Source organism: Gastrolobium bilobum, unplaced genomic scaffold (genome assembly GCF_033153095.1).
Source record: "Gastrolobium bilobum isolate Gb01-03AN ecotype WA unplaced genomic scaffold, APGP_CSIRO_Gbil_v1 utg46590, whole genome shotgun sequence".
Classification (NCBI taxonomy): Eukaryota; Viridiplantae; Streptophyta; class Magnoliopsida; order Fabales; family Fabaceae; genus Gastrolobium; species Gastrolobium bilobum.
Window position 1 is genome coordinate 169,092 of NW_026896313.1, and position 20,411 is coordinate 189,502.

Consider the following 20,411-nt stretch of genomic DNA (forward strand, 5'->3'; position numbering starts at 1 on the left):
GGACAGCTCAAATTTATTTAATTACATTTAAGATTATTTTTAATTATAAATAAAAATATTTTTAATTGTCAAGATCTTGTACATTATAAAAAAATAAAATAAACGATCTTGATCTTTAATTAATATTACACTGACATTTTTTTTTTGAATGATAAAATTGGGTATAATGTTAGATATTTCATCATTTTATAAAAATTTGCCTTTTAAATGTGATGATTGAAATCAGCACTATCATTTTATTAATATTAAACTAGAAACAACAGAAAACGGAAATAATAGATCCACATTTAAACAAGTAATTTTTAATTACTTTTTTTTTTTCAAATTACGGTTGTAATTCGTGTAAAATATATTCGTAATTCTATAAAACTGATTATTTGACTTGTCACATTATTTAAGTATAATTTACTTTAAAAAATTAAAAATATGTGAACATTAGGTTCGTAGACTTTATTGTATTTGGCAACCTGTGAGAGTGTGAGGTGAAATTAGGAGATAATTAGAAAGTTTAGTGCAGTTCATTAGTGCGAAAAACTTGCCTCCGCGCATTGAGCATATGCGGAATGGCCATCATGTGAAGCAGATCCCCTCCAAGCTCCAATGGTCATGCCATGTGATACCAATCAACAAGCATCTGACTCCGGCACGTTCTGCTCGTGGACCACAACATCAATTGAGTTACTGAAGCAAGAGGAAGGGAAAATATCATTAGCAAAAATATATATAAATATTCGGAACTGGTCAACCAGTTCAATCAATAAATTCTTAATTTGAGTCCTTGTACAGTTGTACCGATTTTTTTTTTTCTTCCTAATTTGAGTATGAACTCTAAGTACACAAAAAAAAGTACGTGAATGGTTGTATTCATGAACTAAATTGAACTTTTCTATCATTAAACTTTAATTAATTTTCCACAATTATTTAAACAAAAAAATTAATACTTTTTAATTGATTTCCTTGTAGTTAGTATTATTGAATAATTAAGCTATTTAATTAAAAAAAAATTGTATTTATACAAATATTTACTAATTGAATGTATTTGTGTTTATTAAATTTAAAATCAATTGAAAATAACTAATCTTTGACTTAAGGACTTCAGAATTTCCCTCAGAAGATGTAATAGTCTTTGAAGACTTTGGAAATATAAACAATATTTTTAAATTTATACCGTATCCCACTGTTGTCTGTGTTTTATATTATCTATGCATATAAATTTTGAGTTTTTCTTTTCTCGTTATATATATGAGGTAGTATCTCTCATGTCATAAACACAATAAGTGATGAGATCTATCATTTGTTAAAAAAAAAAAATACAAATTTTGATATCTCACGGTAAAAAAAAACTGAGAAAATAATTTTCGATGAAGTTTCTTTAACTTTGTACTAAAAAAGAAAAGTTTTCCTAACTAAAGAGTGGGTCCCCCTTCGACATGTGACGCGCTGTCCGTAAACAATGGGCTCTCTATTAACGTGCAGACATCACAAACGGCAATCCCGTAGAGTAGCCAAACAGATCACCGGAAACTGTTTCTCTCTCGTTTCTCGGACTGGCCCACACGGCCACACCCACTAGATATTTTCACTGCACAACTCACAACAGGTCAATAATATATAGGAAATTGACCGACACGGTATTTTAAAAAATTTACGGTTTGGATTTTTTTTTTTCTTTTCGTGGTAAACTTGCTCTAGGTGGCGGCTGAGTTTGATACGACTTCTGGCTAACAAATTTGCTGAGTTGTAGTGAAACGAGTCAGAACGCTCAGTTGTGCTAGGGACACATTGCAGCTAGTCATGAACTCATAGTTAGTGACAATGAGTTTCTAGACTCACACGATTATAATATGTTGGACAAAATTTTAAAAATTTCACTATACAATTTTAGAAAATCATAATTTTTGATTGATTTGGGTGTCCGAATCATGTGATTTTTGTGTTTTGATTTCATACAACTTTTCAAAAATTACGCTTCGCAATTTTTTTTTCAAAAAAATACTTCTTTATATTCCATTTGACATATTTTATTATTTAATTTATATTCTTATTTTACTTTTCAACATTAACAAATAATCTTTTGGAAATTTTGCCAATGCATAAATTTAAAAAATTATGTGAAATAAATTCTTTTATCCGATTAGAACACCCAAGACAAAAGTGGAGGCGACCTCAGTTGAAATTAATGCCTCACCTGCCAGGCCACGTGGCTTGCATGCAGCAGAGATCGCCTGTGTCAGAAGCAAACTCTGACACCACCAGGAAGCTGACAGGTCAGCATACTAAGTTCGCTACTGCTCTGGACGAACTTGTCCTCGTGGCAGTTTGGTAAAATTGTTTTTTAGCGTGACATTTAGGTAAAATAACCTTGAAACAGTGGCACAATGGTCACTGTTCCGACAAAAGTTGAGTTCTGAAAATAAGTTAATTGATTTGGCCACTCACTATCACTGAAATTTCTTTGGTGTTGCCATATGACAGTTAAAACCCGATGCTAGGCACAACGGGATTGTCAGAGTGACATTTTAGCAAAAAAATTTCCTCTTAATAACTATTAATATCATATCTCAACTACTCACCTAAGAATCTACTAAGAGATAGATACATGAGTATCACAACATTCTTAAGGAGTCAAAGCACTGAAGATAAGGATCTCATCCCAACAGAAAGGGAGCTGAATCCTAATGCAACCAACCTGGGAGATCTCAAAAGGCTCAGACCTAGTAAGGTAATCCTTATAAATAAGAGCCTAAGGACTCCAGGTACACTCTTTTAACCTATTTATGAATACTGCCCACACTGTGCATAGACTCACCCCTCAGTTATAAGCCTATTGTTTGTGCGTAGTGATTGAGACATCGGCTATAAGCCCAGTATACACATGATTATACAATATCTCTGAGCACATACCTTACGGTATAGCAATACGGTCTATCAGGACCGAACAATAACATTATTTAATTCTTACTTTTATTTTTATTTTTAATATTAACAAATAATCTTTTATAAATTTTCCAATGAATATATGTCAAAAAAGAAAAAAAGTATACTTACAACCTATATTCGTTTATAATCTCTTACCATTATATTTTAACCGTTGATTTCTACCCATAAACGATTATCATTTATTGCGAATTAATAATTAATTAATGAGTTTGATTTACGAAAATAATAACCGTTGATTGACAAAAATTAACGATTAAGATATGATTATAAGAGATTATAAATAAAAATAGGTTATAAGTATAATATTTAAAAAAAAAAAAAAACGTAAAATAAAAAAAATTATCCGATCAAAAGACCTAAATAAAAAATTATGTCCTAATAAAAATAAATTGGCTAATCTGACCATATACACGCTGCCACTTAAATTTCTCTGGTTCTGCTCGTTGAAACCTGCTGCCACGCACAATGGCATTTTGTCCAAAAAATTTCCACGTGATATTCTGTAAATTTTTTTTTTTTAAAGTAGCAGTACGGCCAATGTTCCACAATATAACACGCCACTTTTTTTAAGTTTTTTGTTTTGTTTTTTTTCCATTGTTTTACTTTACCTCGCTAACTGTTTGTGTCATAGCGAAGCGTGCATTTCGTGGGTTAGTGAAGGTGACGATTGCGATGATTGTTGATGCTACTTCAAGCCAAGAGAAGATTTCTCAACTTTGAAGCTTTTGTGTCTTGGAAGGATCTTACTGTGTCTTTTCTATTCTTCTGCTTTTACACCAAGGGAATAAGCATACTTCAATCTTACCGTTGAAATCGTTTCCAAAAATTACTTAACGCTCTTTATTTTGCTGTTGAGTTGTGAGGTTGAGTGAGCTAAGTTAAAGCAAGAGAAAGAGAATAGATGGAGAGTTATCTGAATGAGAACTTTGGGGATGTGAAGGCGAAGAACTCATCGGAAGAAGCGCTTCAGAGATGGAGGAAGCTCTGTTGGCTTGTTAAGAACCGTAAAAGGAGGTTTCGCTTCACTGCTAATCTCTCCAAGCGATTTGAAGCTGAAGCTATCAGACGCTCCAATCAGGTTTCTTCTTTTTTATACCTTTCCCTCACTTCCCTCCTCTTTTTTCTTGCCAGATCAAGACAAAGCTCAAAGAAATAAAAATAAAAATAAAAATACACTAATGAATAGTTCACATCTCCATTTAAATGAAAGGAAGATCTGGTTTGAGTTTGAGCCAATCATTTTTTGGTTAATGGAATGTCAGTGATTAAATAATTCCTTATTAAGTTATCTTGATGCTAATTCAACACCAATGGATAGAGTAGTGGTTGCTGTGATCCAGAAATTGAAAATCAATGCTTATGATCGTTCTGGTTGCGTGGTTCTCCTTTCAGAGTGGCAGATATTATCCTCTTCTTCAAGCACTTATAAAACTGACTGTGCTATGCTGTTGTGCTTGGTTGGGATGGAATGATGCCTCTTAACTTGAATATCGGCAACATGATTTGTCTGAAAAAGAGGGAAATAGAATGAAAGGAATGAATATTGGCTATGGATCTAGACACCATTCTTACATTGGTCCATTACCAATGTTCACTCCTTTCCTTTTCTATCAGAAATCAAGAATCATGGAGATGGGAACAGAGAAAACAGGGAAGCTCATCATGTAAATACAAAGAATGATCTATTGAATGAATGAATAATTATCTGTATGTGTACATCGCTTATATACAACAGATAATAGTTAGTTCAGAGTTAGTTCAGAGTTAGTTCAACTATCTAACTATCTAACTGAATCAGAAGAGGTGACGTGACACTTTCCCTTAGCTGTGTCACTTGCTTGTTGCTCCACATCATGACCTTTTCTTTCTGTGCTGTCAACGCTCCTTTTCTCCACGTTATCAGCAGCAGTATTAGTATCCAATACCCCCCCCACAAGCTGGACGCAGCACATCACGAAGACCAAGCTTGCTAACAATAAGGTGAAACGGTTGGGAAGGAAGAGGCTTAGTGAAGATGTCGGCCAACTGAGATGAAGAACGAACAGGAAGCAAATGGAGAATGCCATCATTGATTCTTTCACGTGTGATGTGACAATCGATCTCGATGTGTTTGGATCTCTCATGGAAAGCTGGATTCTTTGCAAGGTAGATGGATGAGACATTGTCACAAAACACAGAGGCTGGTTTGGAGCAAGTTACACGAAGATCAGTGAGCAAATAAGTCAACCATTGGATTTCACATGACATAGAAGCCAAAGCACGATACTCTGCTTCAGTGGAAGAACGGGAGACAGTTGTTTGTTTCTTCGAACGCCATGACACAAGTGAATTGCCCAGAAACACACAAAGACCGGTGACTGATCTTCTTGTATCTGGACAGCAAGCCCAGTCACTGTCAGTAAAACCTGAGAGCTGCAATGTATTGTTTGAAGAGAAGAACAGACCTTGGGCTGGAGAAGCCTTGAGGTACCGAAGTATACGATGTGCAGCATTCATGTGGGATGATGTAGGGGCAGATACGAACTGACTGAGTTGATGAACCGCAAAGGAAAGATCAGGCCTTGTGGTTGTTAGGTATAAGAGTCTCCCAACTAAACGTCTATAAGGCTGAGCATCATGTAAAATCTCAGAAGAATCTTTAGCTCGACATAGTCTATTAGAAGAGTCCATAGGAGTGGAACTCGGTTTACAGCTTAACATCCCACTATCAGATAGAATTTCTAAGGCATATTTTCGTTGATTAATAATTATACCTTCTGTTGAGCGTGCAACTTCTAAGCCAAGGAAGAACCGAAGATTACCCAGGTCCTTGATTCTGAAATTGGAGTCCAGAAAAGCCTTGACCCTATTTATTTCATTCAAGTCATCACCAGAAAGAACTATGTCATCTACGTAAACTAGCAAAGCCGCGAAGGATGAAGATGTGTGCTTAACAAAAAGGGAATGATCTGCAACAGATTGGTGATAACCAATGGAGAGTAAAGCAGAAGAAAGCTTCGAGTACCATTGACGGCTTGCTTGCTTGAGCCCATAGAGGGATTTTTGGAGTTTGCAGACTTTGGGTGGCTTATGTTGGGGAAATCCCTCTGGCAGAGCCATATAGACCTCTTCATTGAGGTCTCCATGCAGGAATGCATTATTTACATCGACTTGAAGGAGATGCCATCCACGAGAAGCAGCTATACTGATAAGAGTTCTCACGGTTGTCATTTTAGCAACTGGAGAAAATGTGTCAAGATAGTCAACCCCTTCCATTTGTGTATATCCCTTGGCAACTAACCTTGCCTTATACCTTTCGATCATCCCATCAGCCTTAAGTTTGATTTTATACACCCATTTGCACCCAATAATGTGTTTGTCAGAGGGACGATCAACTAGGATCCAGGTGTTGTTTTGCTCCAAGGCAGACAGTTCAGCCTTCATAGCTTCATTCCAGCGATCATATTGTGAAGCTTATTGATAAGTTTGAGGTTCTGTGAGACATATGGAATTGCAACAAAATCGGGTAAAGCCAGGAGAGCAATTGGAGTAGGATAAAACACTGGATAAAGGGAAGTGTGTGTTTTTGCTTGGTATAGGAGTGGATGCTCGAGAAGAAAAATAACAATGGCAATCCTTAAGATAGGTTGGTTGGTTTCTGACACGTTCGGATTGTCTGGTGGGAACTGTATGGTTAGGTTCAAGTGTATGTTGGATAGAGGTAGGATCAGGTTCTATAAAGGTAGGATCAGGTTGATTGAGATTCTGGGTAATGGCAGGATTTATAGGTTCAGTGTTTATGAGTTGATGACTATTTTGTGTGGTATACTGGTTAAGGGCAGTAGGTGAGTCATGTGTACATTGGTTAAAAGGATGGTCAATGTGTTGCCTAATGGTTTGAGGAATGTCATATATGGGGAAAACTGTATTATGCAGACCAAGATCAGATGCAGCAGCTTTGTCTTTAAAAGGAAAATGAGTCTCATAGAATACAGTGTGACGAGATACAAAGATCTCATGTGAAGCAACATCATAAAGAACATACCCCTTTATGCCTTCTTGATAGCCAATGAAAATGGCCTTTCTTGCTCTGGATGAGAACTTTCCTCGATGATTAGACAATGTAGTAGCAAAACACAGGCACCCAAATACCCGTAGGTGAGTAAGATTTGGTGACTTGTTGTACAACAATGAGTATGGAGACTTATGACCAAGTAGAGGTGTAGACAGACGATTTATCAAGTGGGCTGCATGTATAATGGCAAAGTTCCAGAACTTTGATGGTAATTGTGATTGAAAAACTAAGGCTCGAGCAACATTCAACAAGTGTTGATGCTTACGCTCCACTCTCCCATTTTGTTGAGGAGTTTCAACACAACTCCTCTGATGAATAATGCCTTTCAATTGATAAAATTCGTCCATAAGGAATTCAACTCCATTGTCACTGCGCAGTACCTTTAACTTGGTCTCAAATTGGGTTTCTACATATGCAATGAAATTTTGCAAACGTGGGCGTACTTCTCCTTTATTTTTCATTAAAATTACCCATACAAAGCGACTAAAGTCATCCACAACAGTAAGAAAAATTCTGTGTCCATTAATAGAAGGGATAGCATATGGTCCCCATATATATACATGGATCATATCAAAGACTTTATTGCTTTGGAAACTACTGCTAGAAAAGGGTAACTTGCGCTGCCTTGAGTAATGACATATGTCACAAGGCCTTACATCTTCACAAGAAATGAAAGAAAAATCTTTAGACATCTGTTTACAAGTATCATATGACAAGTGGCCTAAACGAAAATGCCAAAGTCTGGCATCACTTAACTTCTTAGTTACATGAACAGAAGCTTTATTGAAAGAAACAGTGTTCTTGAAAGAATCAATACTCTTCGTACTGTCTTGTAAGCATTCCAAGATATAGAGTCCCCCCCTCTTATCAGCTATACCAATCATCTTCTTGGTATTGGCTTGCTGTATAAAGCATGAAGACTCATAGAAAGTCAGATAACAAGGAACAGATGCTACAATCCTTGAGACAGATATTAGATTGACCTTAAATTCAGGAACATAAAGAACATCTAGTAGCTGCAATGAACTAGATAAAAATATGGTTCCTGATATATTAGTCATTACATGAACTACATTGGGCAACATAATGGATATTGGTGATATCTTTTGAACTGAATTGAAAAGATGTAACTTTGAACAGATGTGATCCGTGGCTCCTGTATCAATGATCCATCGGATTTTACCTGAAGGGTTATCAGCAGGCAGAGAACTTGCATTTGAGGCCAAAGAGGTGACTAAATTGGCAGAGTGAGCATTCTGTTCTTGTGAATTGGGTTCTTGTAGTAAGTTCAGCAACTTTTGATATTGATCATGAGATAAAGACACTCCTATCTTTGACTCATCATTAAAGGCAGTAGTAAAACTTCCTCCATCAGAATGTGCAGAAGCAAAGTTTCCTTCATCAGAATCTTGCTGGACAAAATTGGCTGCACTATATTGCCTTCCACCATTGTCAGCATTGCGTGATCTTCCAGCATTCTTGTAACCAGGTGGAAACCCATGGAGTTGATAACAGGTTTCAATTGTGTGGTGAGGTTTACCACAGTGAGTACACATCTTGGTTCCACGCCCTTGGCTTCCCAAATTCGGTCGTGGCTTTCCTTTATTATCTGTAAAGATTCTTTTACCATAATTCGTGCTATTAGTAAGAACACGAGATAGAGAAGACTCACCTTGCAATGTTGTTTCGAATTGCCTTTCTTGTTGAACCACCAAAGAAAAGGCTCGACTAACTTGAGGGAGTGGATCAATCATCATCAGCTGAGATCTGACATGAGCAAATTGCTCATTCAATCCCTTCAAGAAACGCACTGTTTGATCTTGATCTTTATGAGTTCGTACTAACTCAATGAGACCACAATTACAAGAAATAGCACATCGACATATAGGTAAGGGACGGAGATTATCAAGCTCATCCCAAAGAGTCTTCAACTCAGTGAAGTAATCTGTCACATTCATCTCTCCTTGATGGAGCTTATACAAATCTTCTTGAATCTCAGAAAGTCTGAAGATGTCAGATTGGCTAAAACGATTTTTCAGATCTGTCCACACATCTGAAGCACGATTTATCCATAGGATTGACTTCTCAATTGAACTGCTTATTGATCTATGGATCCAAGCAAGAACAATAGTGTTGCATCTTTGCCAAGCAACATAAAGAGGATCTTCAATGGTGAGCGGAGCAATGGTTCCATCAACAAATCCAAGCTTATTCTTGGATAACAGTGCCATGCTCATAGCCCTTGCCCAAGTATGATAATTCTTTCCACTCAAAGGTGGATTCACAAGAACGAGAGAGGGATTCTCGTTTGGATGCAAGAAAAACGGGTGACCTGGATTGGTCAAGTAATCAGGAACAGGATCTGCCATTGCAGATAAAGAAAAGAGAAAAAGATCGAAGAATTCTGCAGCGGAAAAATGGCGGATACCAGAGCTATAAGCTCTGATACCATATCAGAAATCAAGAATCATGGAGATGGGAACAGAGAAAACAGGGAAGCTCATCATGTAAATACAAAGAATGATCTATTGAATGAATGAATAATTATCTGTATGTGTACATCGCTTATATACAACAGATAATAGTTAGTTCAGAGTTAGTTCAACTATCTAACTATCTAACTGAATCAGAAGAGGTGACGTGGCACTTTCCCTTAGCTGTGTCACTTGCTTGTTGCTCCACATCATGACCTTTTCTTTCTGTGCTGTCAACGCTCCTTTTCTCCACGTTATCAGCAGCAGTATTTGTATCCAATATTTTCTTTCCTTCGAATTTTTGAAGACTAACCTGTCTAGCATTTTTATTGGCTTTAAAGGTTCTGTTACGATTAATGGACAAAAGTAGAATTGACTTTTATTATTGTAGCGAAATAATCACAGTAATGAACAGTGTTATAGAGTGTAATCTTTAGTTAAAGAACAGCCTGCCCTTCATGCCTGGCTGGTTCTTATATCATATCTGATAAATTACCAAATTGTCTTAAACTTGCATAGCAAGTTATTCTTTACATATCCCAGCAATCCTGCTTAAGTTTGAGCTGAACATTTCAAATTCCGAGAAATCGATTTTCTAAATTTGAATTAAAAAATTGAGTCATGGAAGGATTGGAATATGTGTCCTCTCACTATCCTGGCACCTAGCAAGATTCCTATAATAGCTTAACTTCGTGTGGAGAAAAGGGATTTTCATCATTTAAAATTTTAAAAATAATTTTACAATCTCTTAATTACCCTGCCCCCGCTATATATTGTAGGAGAAATTCAGAGTAGCAGTGTTGGTTTCACAAGCTGCACTTCAGTTTATCAATGGTAAGAAAATCAACCTACATGCATTTTAAAATTGTTGTAAAGGTTTCGCTTTTCAATAATAAGCAAGTCTTTGCTTCCTCCAGGTCTAAAGTTGTCTAGTGAGTACATTGTACCGGAGGAAGTTAAAGCTGCAGGTTTTGAAATTTGTGCTGATGAGTTGGGGTCAATTGTTGATGGACGTGATGTGAAGAAGTTGAAAATTCATGATGGGGTTGAGGGTATCGCAAACAAAGTCAGTACCTCAGTCAATGATGGGATATCAACATCTGAGCACTTGCTGAATCTGAGAAAAGAAATTTATGGAATTAATAAATTCAATGAAAGCCCAATCCGGGGATTTTGGGTTTTTGTATGGGAAGCCCTTCAAGATACAACCCTCATGATACTTGCTTTATGTGCCTTGATCTCTTTGGTGGTTGGTATAATAATGGAAGGGTGGCCCAAGGGTGCACAGGATGGAATTGGTATTGTTGCAAGCATATTGCTTGTAGTGTTCGTCACTGCCACTAGTGATTACAGACAATCGTTGCAGTTTAAGGATCTAGATAGAGAGAAGAAAAAAATTACAGTTCAGGTCACACGAAATGGCTGTAGACAGAAGATATCAATATATGATCTACTTCCTGGTGATGTTGTCCATCTTAATATTGGAGATCAGGTTCCTGCTGATGGGCTTTTTGTGTCCGGTTTCTCTGTGTTGATAAATGAATCAAGTTTGACAGGAGAAAGTGAACCAGTGAATGTCAGTGACCGTAATCGCTTTCTTCTCTCTGGAACCAAAGTCCAGGATGGATCATGTAAGATGCTTGTGACTGCTGTTGGAATGAGGACCCAATGGGGTAAACTAATGGCTACTTTGAGTGAAGGGGGAGATGATGAGACTCCCTTGCAGGTAAAACTCAATGGTGTGGCTACCATTATTGGGAAAATAGGCCTCTTTTTCGCTGTTGTGACTTTTTCTGTGTTGGTCCAAGGGCTATTTAGCCGCAAGCTGCGAGAAGGATCCCAATGGACGTGGTCTGGTGATGATGCTATGGAAATGGTGGAATTCTTTGCTATTGCTGTTACTATTGTTGTTGTTGCTGTTCCTGAAGGTTTACCTTTAGCTGTAACATTGAGCCTTGCTTTTGCCATGAAAAAGATGATGAATGATAAGGCACTTGTCCGTAATTTGGCTGCTTGTGAGACAATGGGATCTGCCACTACTATCTGCAGTGACAAGACCGGCACACTAACTACTAACCATATGACTGTTGTAAAAGCTTGCGTATGTGGGAAGATTAAAGAAGTGAATAGCTCTAAGGTCTCTTCTGATTTCTCATCTGATCTTCCTGATTCTGCTCTGGCAATTCTACTTGAATCAATATTTAACAACACTGGAGGAGAAGTTGTAAAAAACAAAGATGAGAAGATTGAGATTCTGGGATCACCAACTGAGACTGCACTCTTGGAATTTGGGCTGTCACTGGGTGGTGATTTCCTTAAGGAACGACAAGTGTTAAAACTTGTGAAAGTTGAACCATTTAATTCTGTAAAGAAGCGCATGGGTGTGGTTCTACAGCTTCCTAATGGTAGTTTCAGAGCACACTGCAAAGGTGCCTCTGAAATAGTTCTAGCTGCATGTGACAAAGTTGTGGACTCAAATGGTGAGATTGTTCCCCTTGATGAAGACTCCATCAATCACTTGAAGGATACAATTGCAAAATTTGCTGGTGAAGCTCTCCGAACCCTTTGCCTTGCTTACATGGACATTTGTGATGAATTTTTAGTTGAAGGACCTATTCCTATCAGGGGTTACACATGCATAGGAATTGTGGGTATTAAAGATCCAGTTCGCCCTGGTGTTCGAGAGTCTGTCGCCATTTGTAGGTCAGCTGGTATTACTGTTAGGATGGTTACCGGAGACAACATAGACACTGCAAAGGCTATTGCTAGAGAATGTGGAATTCTAACGGATGGTATAGCAATTGAAGGCCCTGAATTCCGTGAGAAGAGTGAGGAGGAATTGCTTGATATCATTCCAAAAATTCAGGTACATAGCAATAATCATGTCATTAAATCAATTTTCTGTGTTCTTAGCAATGTGTTTGACAGAGTTTGAGTTTCAGCGTTCTTTTTTTTTATTATTATTGTTTAATTGGAGGGGTGGGGATACATGGATGCACTTTCTGTCCTGGACTTGAAAAGCCTAGTTAGAGGTTCCTATAAATATGGCAATATCTTCCAGGTTTACCAGAATGATTCATGAAAACTCTCATTTGAATTTTTTTCCTTTTGCAGCCTATGCAAAATTAGTGTTCCGCATATTCTTCCTTCATATATACTGCAAACCACATTAAATTAATTCGAAACTACTATCTATTTTGCTAGTGATCAACATGTGCTATGTCTATCTCTGCAGGTAATGGCTCGATCTTCACCCATGGATAAGCATGCCCTGGTGAAATACTTAAGGACAACATTTGAAGAGGTTGTTTCAGTTACTGGTGATGGTACAAATGATGCTCCAGCACTTCATGAAGCAGATATTGGGCTTGCAATGGGCATTGCTGGAACTGAGGTATGCCAAGACAACTCTGTTTTGATCTTACCTCAGTGAAGCTCTTCTTTTCTAGAAATTTGGAAACCATGAATAATTTTTTGTTTTGAGATATTATATTCAGTCCTAATTTCCATGGGGAATTATATATCTGGATTTAATGGTAATGTTTCACTGTTTATTTCCAAATGCGGCATGAATCTATTAAAATCAAATCTTGTTTGAGTTCTCTGATATGTATTAATGAAGGTGAAGTGCGTACGATATATAAAATGGAATTTGACGCTCAGTAATTTAGTCTATAAAACAAGTGGAGAAGTCTTCCGTCAAAGGGATGCTTCGCACTGCATTTATAATACTCATTATCTGAATTGCCGACCTTTATCATTGGTGGCTAGCGGAAGGTCTTGGTCCTTGGAATTATTGTAATGCTAAATTTGTACTTGTTGATAAATTTTGTAAAGCTGTTTTTTTGCCAATTTCAGGTAGCAAAAGAAAGTGCCGATGTAATAATACTAGATGATAACTTTTCCACTATTGTGACAGTGGCCAAATGGGGCCGTTCAGTCTACATAAACATACAGAAATTTGTGCAGTTCCAGCTAACTGTAAATATTGTTGCTTTGATCGTCAATTTCTCTTCTGCCTGTTTGACCGGTAATCACGATACTTTCCTTCTTGTTATCTTTCCTTAGTTTGTGTCTCGTTCTATTTTTTTTTCCTTCTCATGACAAGTACAAATTCCTAGGAAATGCTCCACTTACTGCGGTTCAACTTCTATGGGTCAACATGATTATGGACACTCTTGGAGCACTTGCGCTAGCCACCGAACCTCCTAATGACGACTTGATGAAAAAACCACCTGTTGGTAGGAAAGGAAACTTCATCAGTAATGTGATGTGGAGGAATATCTTGGGGCAGTCTATGTATCAATTTGTCGTAATCTGGTTCCTCCAGAGAAGAGGGAAAGTAGCTTTTCATCTTGATGGCCCAGATTCTGATCTGACGTTGAATACACTCATTTTCAACTCATTTGTGTTCTGTCAGGTAAAGTTAAACCATCACCGCATTGGACTTAGTTCAGTGTCGCTCTTTCTTGAGCACTAATATAGTCCTGAAATTGAAACGACAGAAGTTACATTCATATTCAAATTCTGAGCTGGTTTTGGAGATTTGTTTTTTGTTGAAGTTGCTGACTTCTTATGCTTCATCCATTTCTTTTTCTTATTAAACTCATAACTTAAGCAAAATATAAATTCTGTGCCATCTGCATTAGTTGCTTGTTCTGTGGGTATGATTTCATGTTCAGATTAGACAAGTTTGTTTTGCTTCTTTCCTGCCTTCGTAGTTTGTACATAATAGAAGTTGGTTTTTCTCTTCCTCAATAATAAAATATTCACAATAACTGAGTGCATGAATATTGAAATTTACTGTATAAAATGTTATGACTTTGATTCCTTCTAATGTGTTTTCTGACTGTGCCCTTTACTAAGTTCGCTGTTATTCAAATGTCTTGTTAGGTTTTCAATGAGATCAGTTCTAGAGATATGGAGAGGATAAATGTTTTTGAAGGTATACTGAAGAATTATGTGTTTGTAGCTGTCCTCACTTGCACTATCATCTTCCAAATCGTAATTGTCGAATTCTTGGGCACCTATGCAAACACATCTCCGCTTAGTTTGAAGCAGTGGTTTAGTAGCATTCTCCTCGGAGTCCTTGGCATGCCAATTGCAGCAGCTTTAAAGATGATCCCCGTGTGATCTGTCCAAAACCATTTCTAAGATAAATTAGGTACATTCTAGCTCAACTTTTGTTCTGACACGTAAATCAAGGGTCTTGTTTGCTCCTTACCTCTTTAAAAAAAGCCAATTAAATGAAGAGTTTTCTTAGCGTGAAGTTCCATAGGCTAACAAATTAGAGGCTAGATTTGGTACTTGATTCTGGTGTCAGAGGATAACATCTGTACATTTTGCATGATTGTCAGTGAAATTTCAAAGTTGTGATTTATATTGTATAACTAAAACATTACATATAATGAGGCTAGTCTGCAAGAGGGTTTTAATTTCTCTAAAATTTGAATGATTTATTATTATTATTATTGTTTGTGAATTATGATGATGTCGACCTACAGTTTCTCTCTATTTATTCTGTAAGAAGTGACAGATGAGTTGTTTACAAAATGCTTCTTGCGCGTGTTCTTTATGCATGCTAATTGGATCATGGGTTGCTTCTTGAGTTTGAATTGCTGATGGGGCCATCAGACTTTTTTTGGCTGGACCGAGGAAATAGTGTTAGGGCTAAGTTTTTATTGTGGCTGTCAATATATCAAATGCAGGAGATATGTCAGCTAGGTCGGATTCTACTGGAATTAAGATTGGAGTTCAAAGCTTTTGATGATCCCAGTTAGGATTTTCTGCTCTGTTTGAACTCGTTGTGGATGACTGTGTATCAAAAATTCAAACGAAAAAGAGAATTTATGTAATAGCCTTATCCTCTAAGCTAGCAGTAATGGTGAAAGCAACTTGGTATTTTTAGGCATTTTAGACTCAGTTATATTGTATCTACTAGTATGTAATTACTAGAGTTACTGATGAGCAATTGAACTGGGGAAGTTCTTGATGTTTGAGATCTTGGGGAGGCATCTTCCATGGTGGAAAATGTGCTTGGATATTTTGCCTATCAACTGCAGGTAGGGTAGCTTCAATTATGAATATACGTGATACTGCTAGGTCTCTGTCATACTGAGGAGGAAACCGATCATCATTTATCCTTAAATGTCTCAACTCTCAAGTCTCAACAATATTTTGGTTTAGCTGTGAATGGAGTATCCATCTTGAAGTTTTTGAAGATATTTCCACTTGTCTGTGGTTCATCTTTCTATTATTAGAAACAGAATGTCTACTGTCCACTGGGCATAGATCAAGAAAGACTGCTTTTAACTTTTGCATGTGGCTATGGAATGTATCTGGTGGGAAAAGAATTACGTTTACTCTTTACATGCACATATTCCCATCATTTACTGGAGTTTAGGTGAAGCCCTGTCAATTAAACGTAGTTTGCTTTCTCATTGTGATCACAAATTAGCCAGGAATATTCGTTTATACCTTTTATTGGTGGAGACCAAAATTGCAGTGTCCTTTATGCAGAAGTAGAAAGTGCTTCAATTTAATCCCAAATATCAGAGGCTGTAGAAGCAAACTAAGGCTTTTCAGGTACTCATGGATGGAAAGGTTGATTGGTCACTCTGATAGTTGCGGATGCCATAGTGTCTCTTGTCATGGACATACTTATTTTATAGAATAGATAACTAATTACATTTGCTAGACTTCTACACAATCCACACTATTCTGTCAAATGGGCAACTCCTGCTAATGTATCTTGTTTAATCGATTTTGCTTCGGTACCCTCTCATAATTTTCATTGCTGAGGCCGTTGAAACAAAAGTAGGGGGATGGAGTTCCAAGAGAGACTAGCACACCACATTACAAGGCCTACCTTTCTTTTTCCTAACTTTCACTTCATTACCTTGTTCCAAACCTAGTGTAAATGACTATCTATTGCAATTACCTAATAAACTTTGATGGATACTTTACGAAGAGTGAATTAAGAATGAAATCTACAATACAAATATATTTTCAAGAAAAAAAAAAGCAACAGACCAGCTTCTTCCTTTTGTTGACCACATATTTTGTCTTCTGCGCTGAATGATAGACACTAGTAAATTCTTTTTTCTTTTTAGAAAAAGGCAGCTCCATATTGGTTTTTGTTGTGTTCACAGTGAATTTCATGCGAGTTAGAAACTTACAAACTTAGGGCTTGTTTGACGTCAGTTTTTAAAAACAGTTGTTTCTTTTTCAGAACAAAAAAAAAAAATTGTTTGGTAAAACTTGTTTTGTAAAAGAAAATTTAAAAATTGTAATTGTTTTTATTTTATTTTTAGAATCTAGTTTAAAAAACATGCCTGGATTGTTTTTTTCTTTTTTTTTGGTTTGGTTTTTAATTTTCAAAAAAAATATATAAAAAATAATTATTTTTATAATTATTATACAAAACAGTTTTAAGAATAAAAAAATCATAATATAATCAAATAAAGCCCTAACAACTTTCTCAAAAAAAAAAAAAAAAAAAAAAACTAGAAACTTGGAGTACATGCATACGCAAAAAAATTTCGTTCGTACGCATTGAGAGCATCTGTGTCATCTCAAATCAAGCCCAGTCGAGTTAGCAAAGCAGGGTGACGATGAATAGAGTACTTTGTTGTTCGGCTCCTCTGTATCCAAGATGCTTCTCCAGCAGGTTGTTCAGTAGTAGAAGTATCACTCTGACCGCTGACCACAATCATCTCTCGCGTCACGGACTTCAAGTTGACACTTCAACATTTCTAAATTCGTTCTATTATTGTTACAAGTTACAACTTACAAGTACGGAGGAGATAATAATTAGAGTCTCTTTAATTGTGTTTTGATTTTTTTTTTAAATTATTTGGTAGAATAATTATGATAATAAATATTTTTTGTATTTTGAAAATTAAAGTTGAATGTCAAAACATAATATAAAAATAAATCAGATATATTTTCTAAATTTAATTCTAAAAATAAAAAATATAATTTTTAGATTTTTTTGTAAAATAAGCCTTATCAAACCAATTTTTTTATTTTTATTTTTTTTTCGAAAATCGAAAAACTATTTTAGAAATAGTATTCAGGCCTAGGTTTCTGATACCCGTCTTATGATCATATACTCATGTGGAAGAGTCAATTTCAAGTGCGGCCAAAAGCCTCCCAACTAATCATTAAATAAATTAAATAAAAAAAATGATTACAAAAAAAAAAATTAAAAAAAAAAATTAAGTTCCGTATGCAAATGCACTCTATTTTTTTGTTTTTCTTAATCAGTGATCGGCAATGGTATTCTTCTGATGTTCTCAATATCAGCCAAGCGAAAAAAGAACTTCTTTTGGGCTAAAATCGGTGGAATCACTAATTTGTAATTTCAGTTTTTTTTTTTTTTTTTCCCTTGTAAGATACCAGGATTACTCTTGTTTAGTCCTAAACAAGGGTAAGCCAAGTGCAGGATGCTATGCAATGAACCTGGCAGTGCACAAAAATCTATTGGTTCAAAGCATAATCAACATAGAAATCTTTTTGATTCCACAAGCAATGTCTTGGGTTTCATCATGAACACAACGAAGCCAATAAAACTTGCAGGCAAAAGGGTAGGTCCCGCCTTAAAGGCAGTCCCAAACATTCAAACAAATAAAATCATGTCCATCTTTACAAAACATTTGTGATGGCCAATAAGCAACACAGACCATGCATCCAATCACACCAACACAGTTTTCTCGTCCCACTTTCAGCCTTTTTGAAGACATTACTAAATCATCCCATGCACCCATCAAAAGGTAGGTCGCAAGAGATTGGGAGATCCTCTCATATTAAGATTTCACATAATTTGGTAATATGAAATTTTTGCATCTATATCTTTTTTTGGACTCCACCAATTTAATATATTAAAAAAAAAATAGATACAAAATTTTTAAAGTCATGTGAAATTTTAACATGAGAGGATCCACTCTCAAAAACAAAAACAAAATCCGTTACGAAGAAAGTGACAAGAAGATTTTAAAGATTAATGGAAACAAATAAATAATAATAAGAATGGGAAAAATAAAATAAAAGTAATTATAAGGGTAAAAGAGGAAAACTATGGCCTAACTGGCTGTTTCTGCAGCCTTCGTCCATCTGGTGGGTGATGTGAGCACTTCAACTTGTGTATCTAGCTAGCCCAAAGCTTGAATTTTTATTCTTGTTTCTTCCTCTGTTCCTCCTTTCCTTGCTGGTTGCTCAGGGTGACATATCGAATCAATCCTAAATAATTTTTCGTTCAGTAACAATCAATGCTTTTCTCTTTTGGGTTCTTTCCCCTCTCTCTGGGTGAAACTAGCAAAAAGTAACCAAAGAGGACAACACATAATCTTCACAATAAATTATTAAAACTTCGAAAAGATCAAAACTTTGGATTTCCCTGGTGGAGTCCCTTCCCATCAGGACTATCTTTATCATCAATGAATGTGAGTCTTCTTCTCTTTGTCATAGCAGAAGAAGTAACTAGAGAACTCTCTATCATGTCAATTGGCTTGGATCGGATGAGTGAAGAATTTGGCGTATGTAAAAGCTTGTCTCTTCTAGTTTTCTCCACGTATAATCTTTGAATCAGATTGTAGCACACAAATACATCTCTCTGTGAAGAAAGACCCAAAATTGATCCAAACTAAATAGTTAATATTTTCTCCTATGCATGGTAAGTTAAAAAAATTATAATTACACAACTCACAGGTTCAGGAAACCAATGTTGAGGAATTGAACTCATCTTCAACTCTACAGCTTCCACCGTCAATTGCTGATCCAGCGCCACCAAAGTAGCAGCTGCTGCAATAACAGATGGTTTGTGATCCATCAAATTGACCTCTGCACACAAGAGAATAAATATTAGCTTAATGCATTTGGTAATAGAATCCATTGAGAAACTCACAGATTTGGACAAAGAATTTCGTTTAAAACAAAGAAAGAAAATGTGAGCACATTTCAGTGCTCATAATTCACCTTCCATTGTGGTGAAGATGAGTGGCATGGTCTTGGAAAAAATAGGACTTGATGGGGATTCGTTGCAGAACTTTGTGATGAAATAAGAAAGAAAAGCAAAGGGAGTGATAACACCCATATTCCACTCCAATGTGCTCAGCACCAAAAGCTCCATTTTTTGAATCACTTTGCTCTCAAAGCAATAATCTTCCAATCGAAACCCTGATAGCCCCGGCACATTGCACTCCTCCATCTTTGCAGCCAGAGAAAGGCATGCAACTGATAGTAACCGAATTGCCCAATACTTTTCACTCTGCATAAAATGAAGAATTCAAACAAAAGGGTAAGGAATTAGATTGATGAAGACTCAAAAGTGAAGAACAAACAGACCAATGATGCCAATAGAAGAATGATAGTTGAGTCTTACATCAATGGACCGCCTTGAAAGGAATCGATCGAAGTATGTGACAGACAAATAAGCCGTTTGAAGGCGAAAACCCAATGTTGCTCTTGTCTGGGCTCATTTCACAATCAAAAAATGAAAAAATGAAAAAAGAAGAAGAAAGATAAATAAAGGATTTCCCAATTGCAGTTTCATTAATGAAGGTGAATCAAAAGTACAAGAAAAATGGGTTAGCGGACTAACTTTGAGAATCCAATTGATTGAATCCAAGCGTGCACGTTTCACCCAGTCCCCAAATGCCAAAGTTTCATCCTTTTTGAACCCAAGACTGATCTCTCTCTCAATCAAAACACCCACATGCTCATCCTCTGAAACACCACAATCCTGACGCAATTGAATGAATGAGTATTCTTCATCTCCCACATCTCCTTCCAAGAATGTTTGGTTTTCTTGGCAAAGAAGGCTGGACGAAAGATCATCATCCATATCTTCTGTTTCAAACAATGTTTCCAATTCTCGCTATGAAAAGAGATTTCAGCAGCCAAATCAACAATAATGAAAAAACATAATCTCCGGATTGCGTTAT

General features: G+C 36.4%; 2 protein-coding genes across 4 annotated transcripts; one reads left to right on the forward strand and one right to left on the reverse strand.

The window, feature by feature from the left end:
* Positions 1 to 3,548: 3,548 nt before the first annotated feature.
* LOC133298883 (calcium-transporting ATPase 1) lies at positions 3,549 to 16,372 on the forward strand. Of its 3 annotated transcripts, none has more exons than XM_061498268.1 (8): positions 3,549 to 4,018; positions 10,248 to 10,302; positions 10,386 to 12,334; positions 12,704 to 12,862; positions 13,327 to 13,498; positions 13,590 to 13,888; positions 14,362 to 14,632; positions 15,177 to 16,372. In XM_061498268.1, exons 1-7 carry the CDS (start codon positions 3,842 to 3,844, stop codon positions 14,599 to 14,601), a joined length of 3,051 nt encoding a protein of 1,016 aa, XP_061354252.1. In that variant the 5' UTR covers positions 3,549 to 3,841; the 3' UTR covers positions 14,602 to 14,632; positions 15,177 to 16,372. The 3 variants fall into 3 exon arrangements, with proteins under 3 accessions (XP_061354252.1, XP_061354253.1, XP_061354251.1); XM_061498269.1 differs by having other exon boundaries at positions 10,386 to 12,056; positions 12,276 to 12,334; positions 14,362 to 16,372; XM_061498267.1 differs by having other exon boundaries at positions 14,362 to 16,372.
* Positions 16,373 to 18,847: 2,475 nt separating this feature from the next.
* LOC133298888 (cyclin-D5-1-like) lies at positions 18,848 to 20,311 on the reverse strand. Its single transcript, XM_061498274.1, has 5 exons — positions 20,069 to 20,311; positions 19,850 to 19,936; positions 19,444 to 19,735; positions 19,175 to 19,308; positions 18,848 to 19,081 (listed from the first exon to the last, which is right to left on the reverse strand). The coding sequence occupies exons 1-5, from the start codon at positions 20,309 to 20,311 to the stop codon at positions 18,848 to 18,850; spliced, it is 990 nt and encodes a 329-aa protein (XP_061354258.1).
* Between the last annotated feature and the right edge of the window lie 100 nt (positions 20,312 to 20,411).

Coding starts and splice junctions, on each gene's coding strand:
- LOC133298883 (XM_061498267.1), top strand. CDS start 3,842: ATGGAGAGTTATCTGAATGAGAACTTTGGGGATGTGAAGGCGAAGAAC. Junction 4,019..10,247: donor CTATCAGACGCTCCAATCAG/GTTTCTTCTTTT, acceptor TATATATTGTAG/GAGAAATTCAGAGTAGCAGT. Junction 12,335..12,703: donor ATATCATTCCAAAAATTCAG/GTACATAGCAAT, acceptor CTATCTCTGCAG/GTAATGGCTCGATCTTCACC.
- LOC133298888 (XM_061498274.1), bottom strand. CDS start 20,311: ATGGATGATGATCTTTCGTCCAGCCTTCTTTGCCAAGAAAACCAAACA. Junction 19,937..20,068: donor CAATCAATTGGATTCTCAAA/GTTAGTCCGCTA, acceptor AAATGAGCCCAG/ACAAGAGCAACATTGGGTTT. Junction 19,309..19,443: donor CATCTTCACCACAATGGAAG/GTGAATTATGAG, acceptor TCTTGTGTGCAG/AGGTCAATTTGATGGATCAC.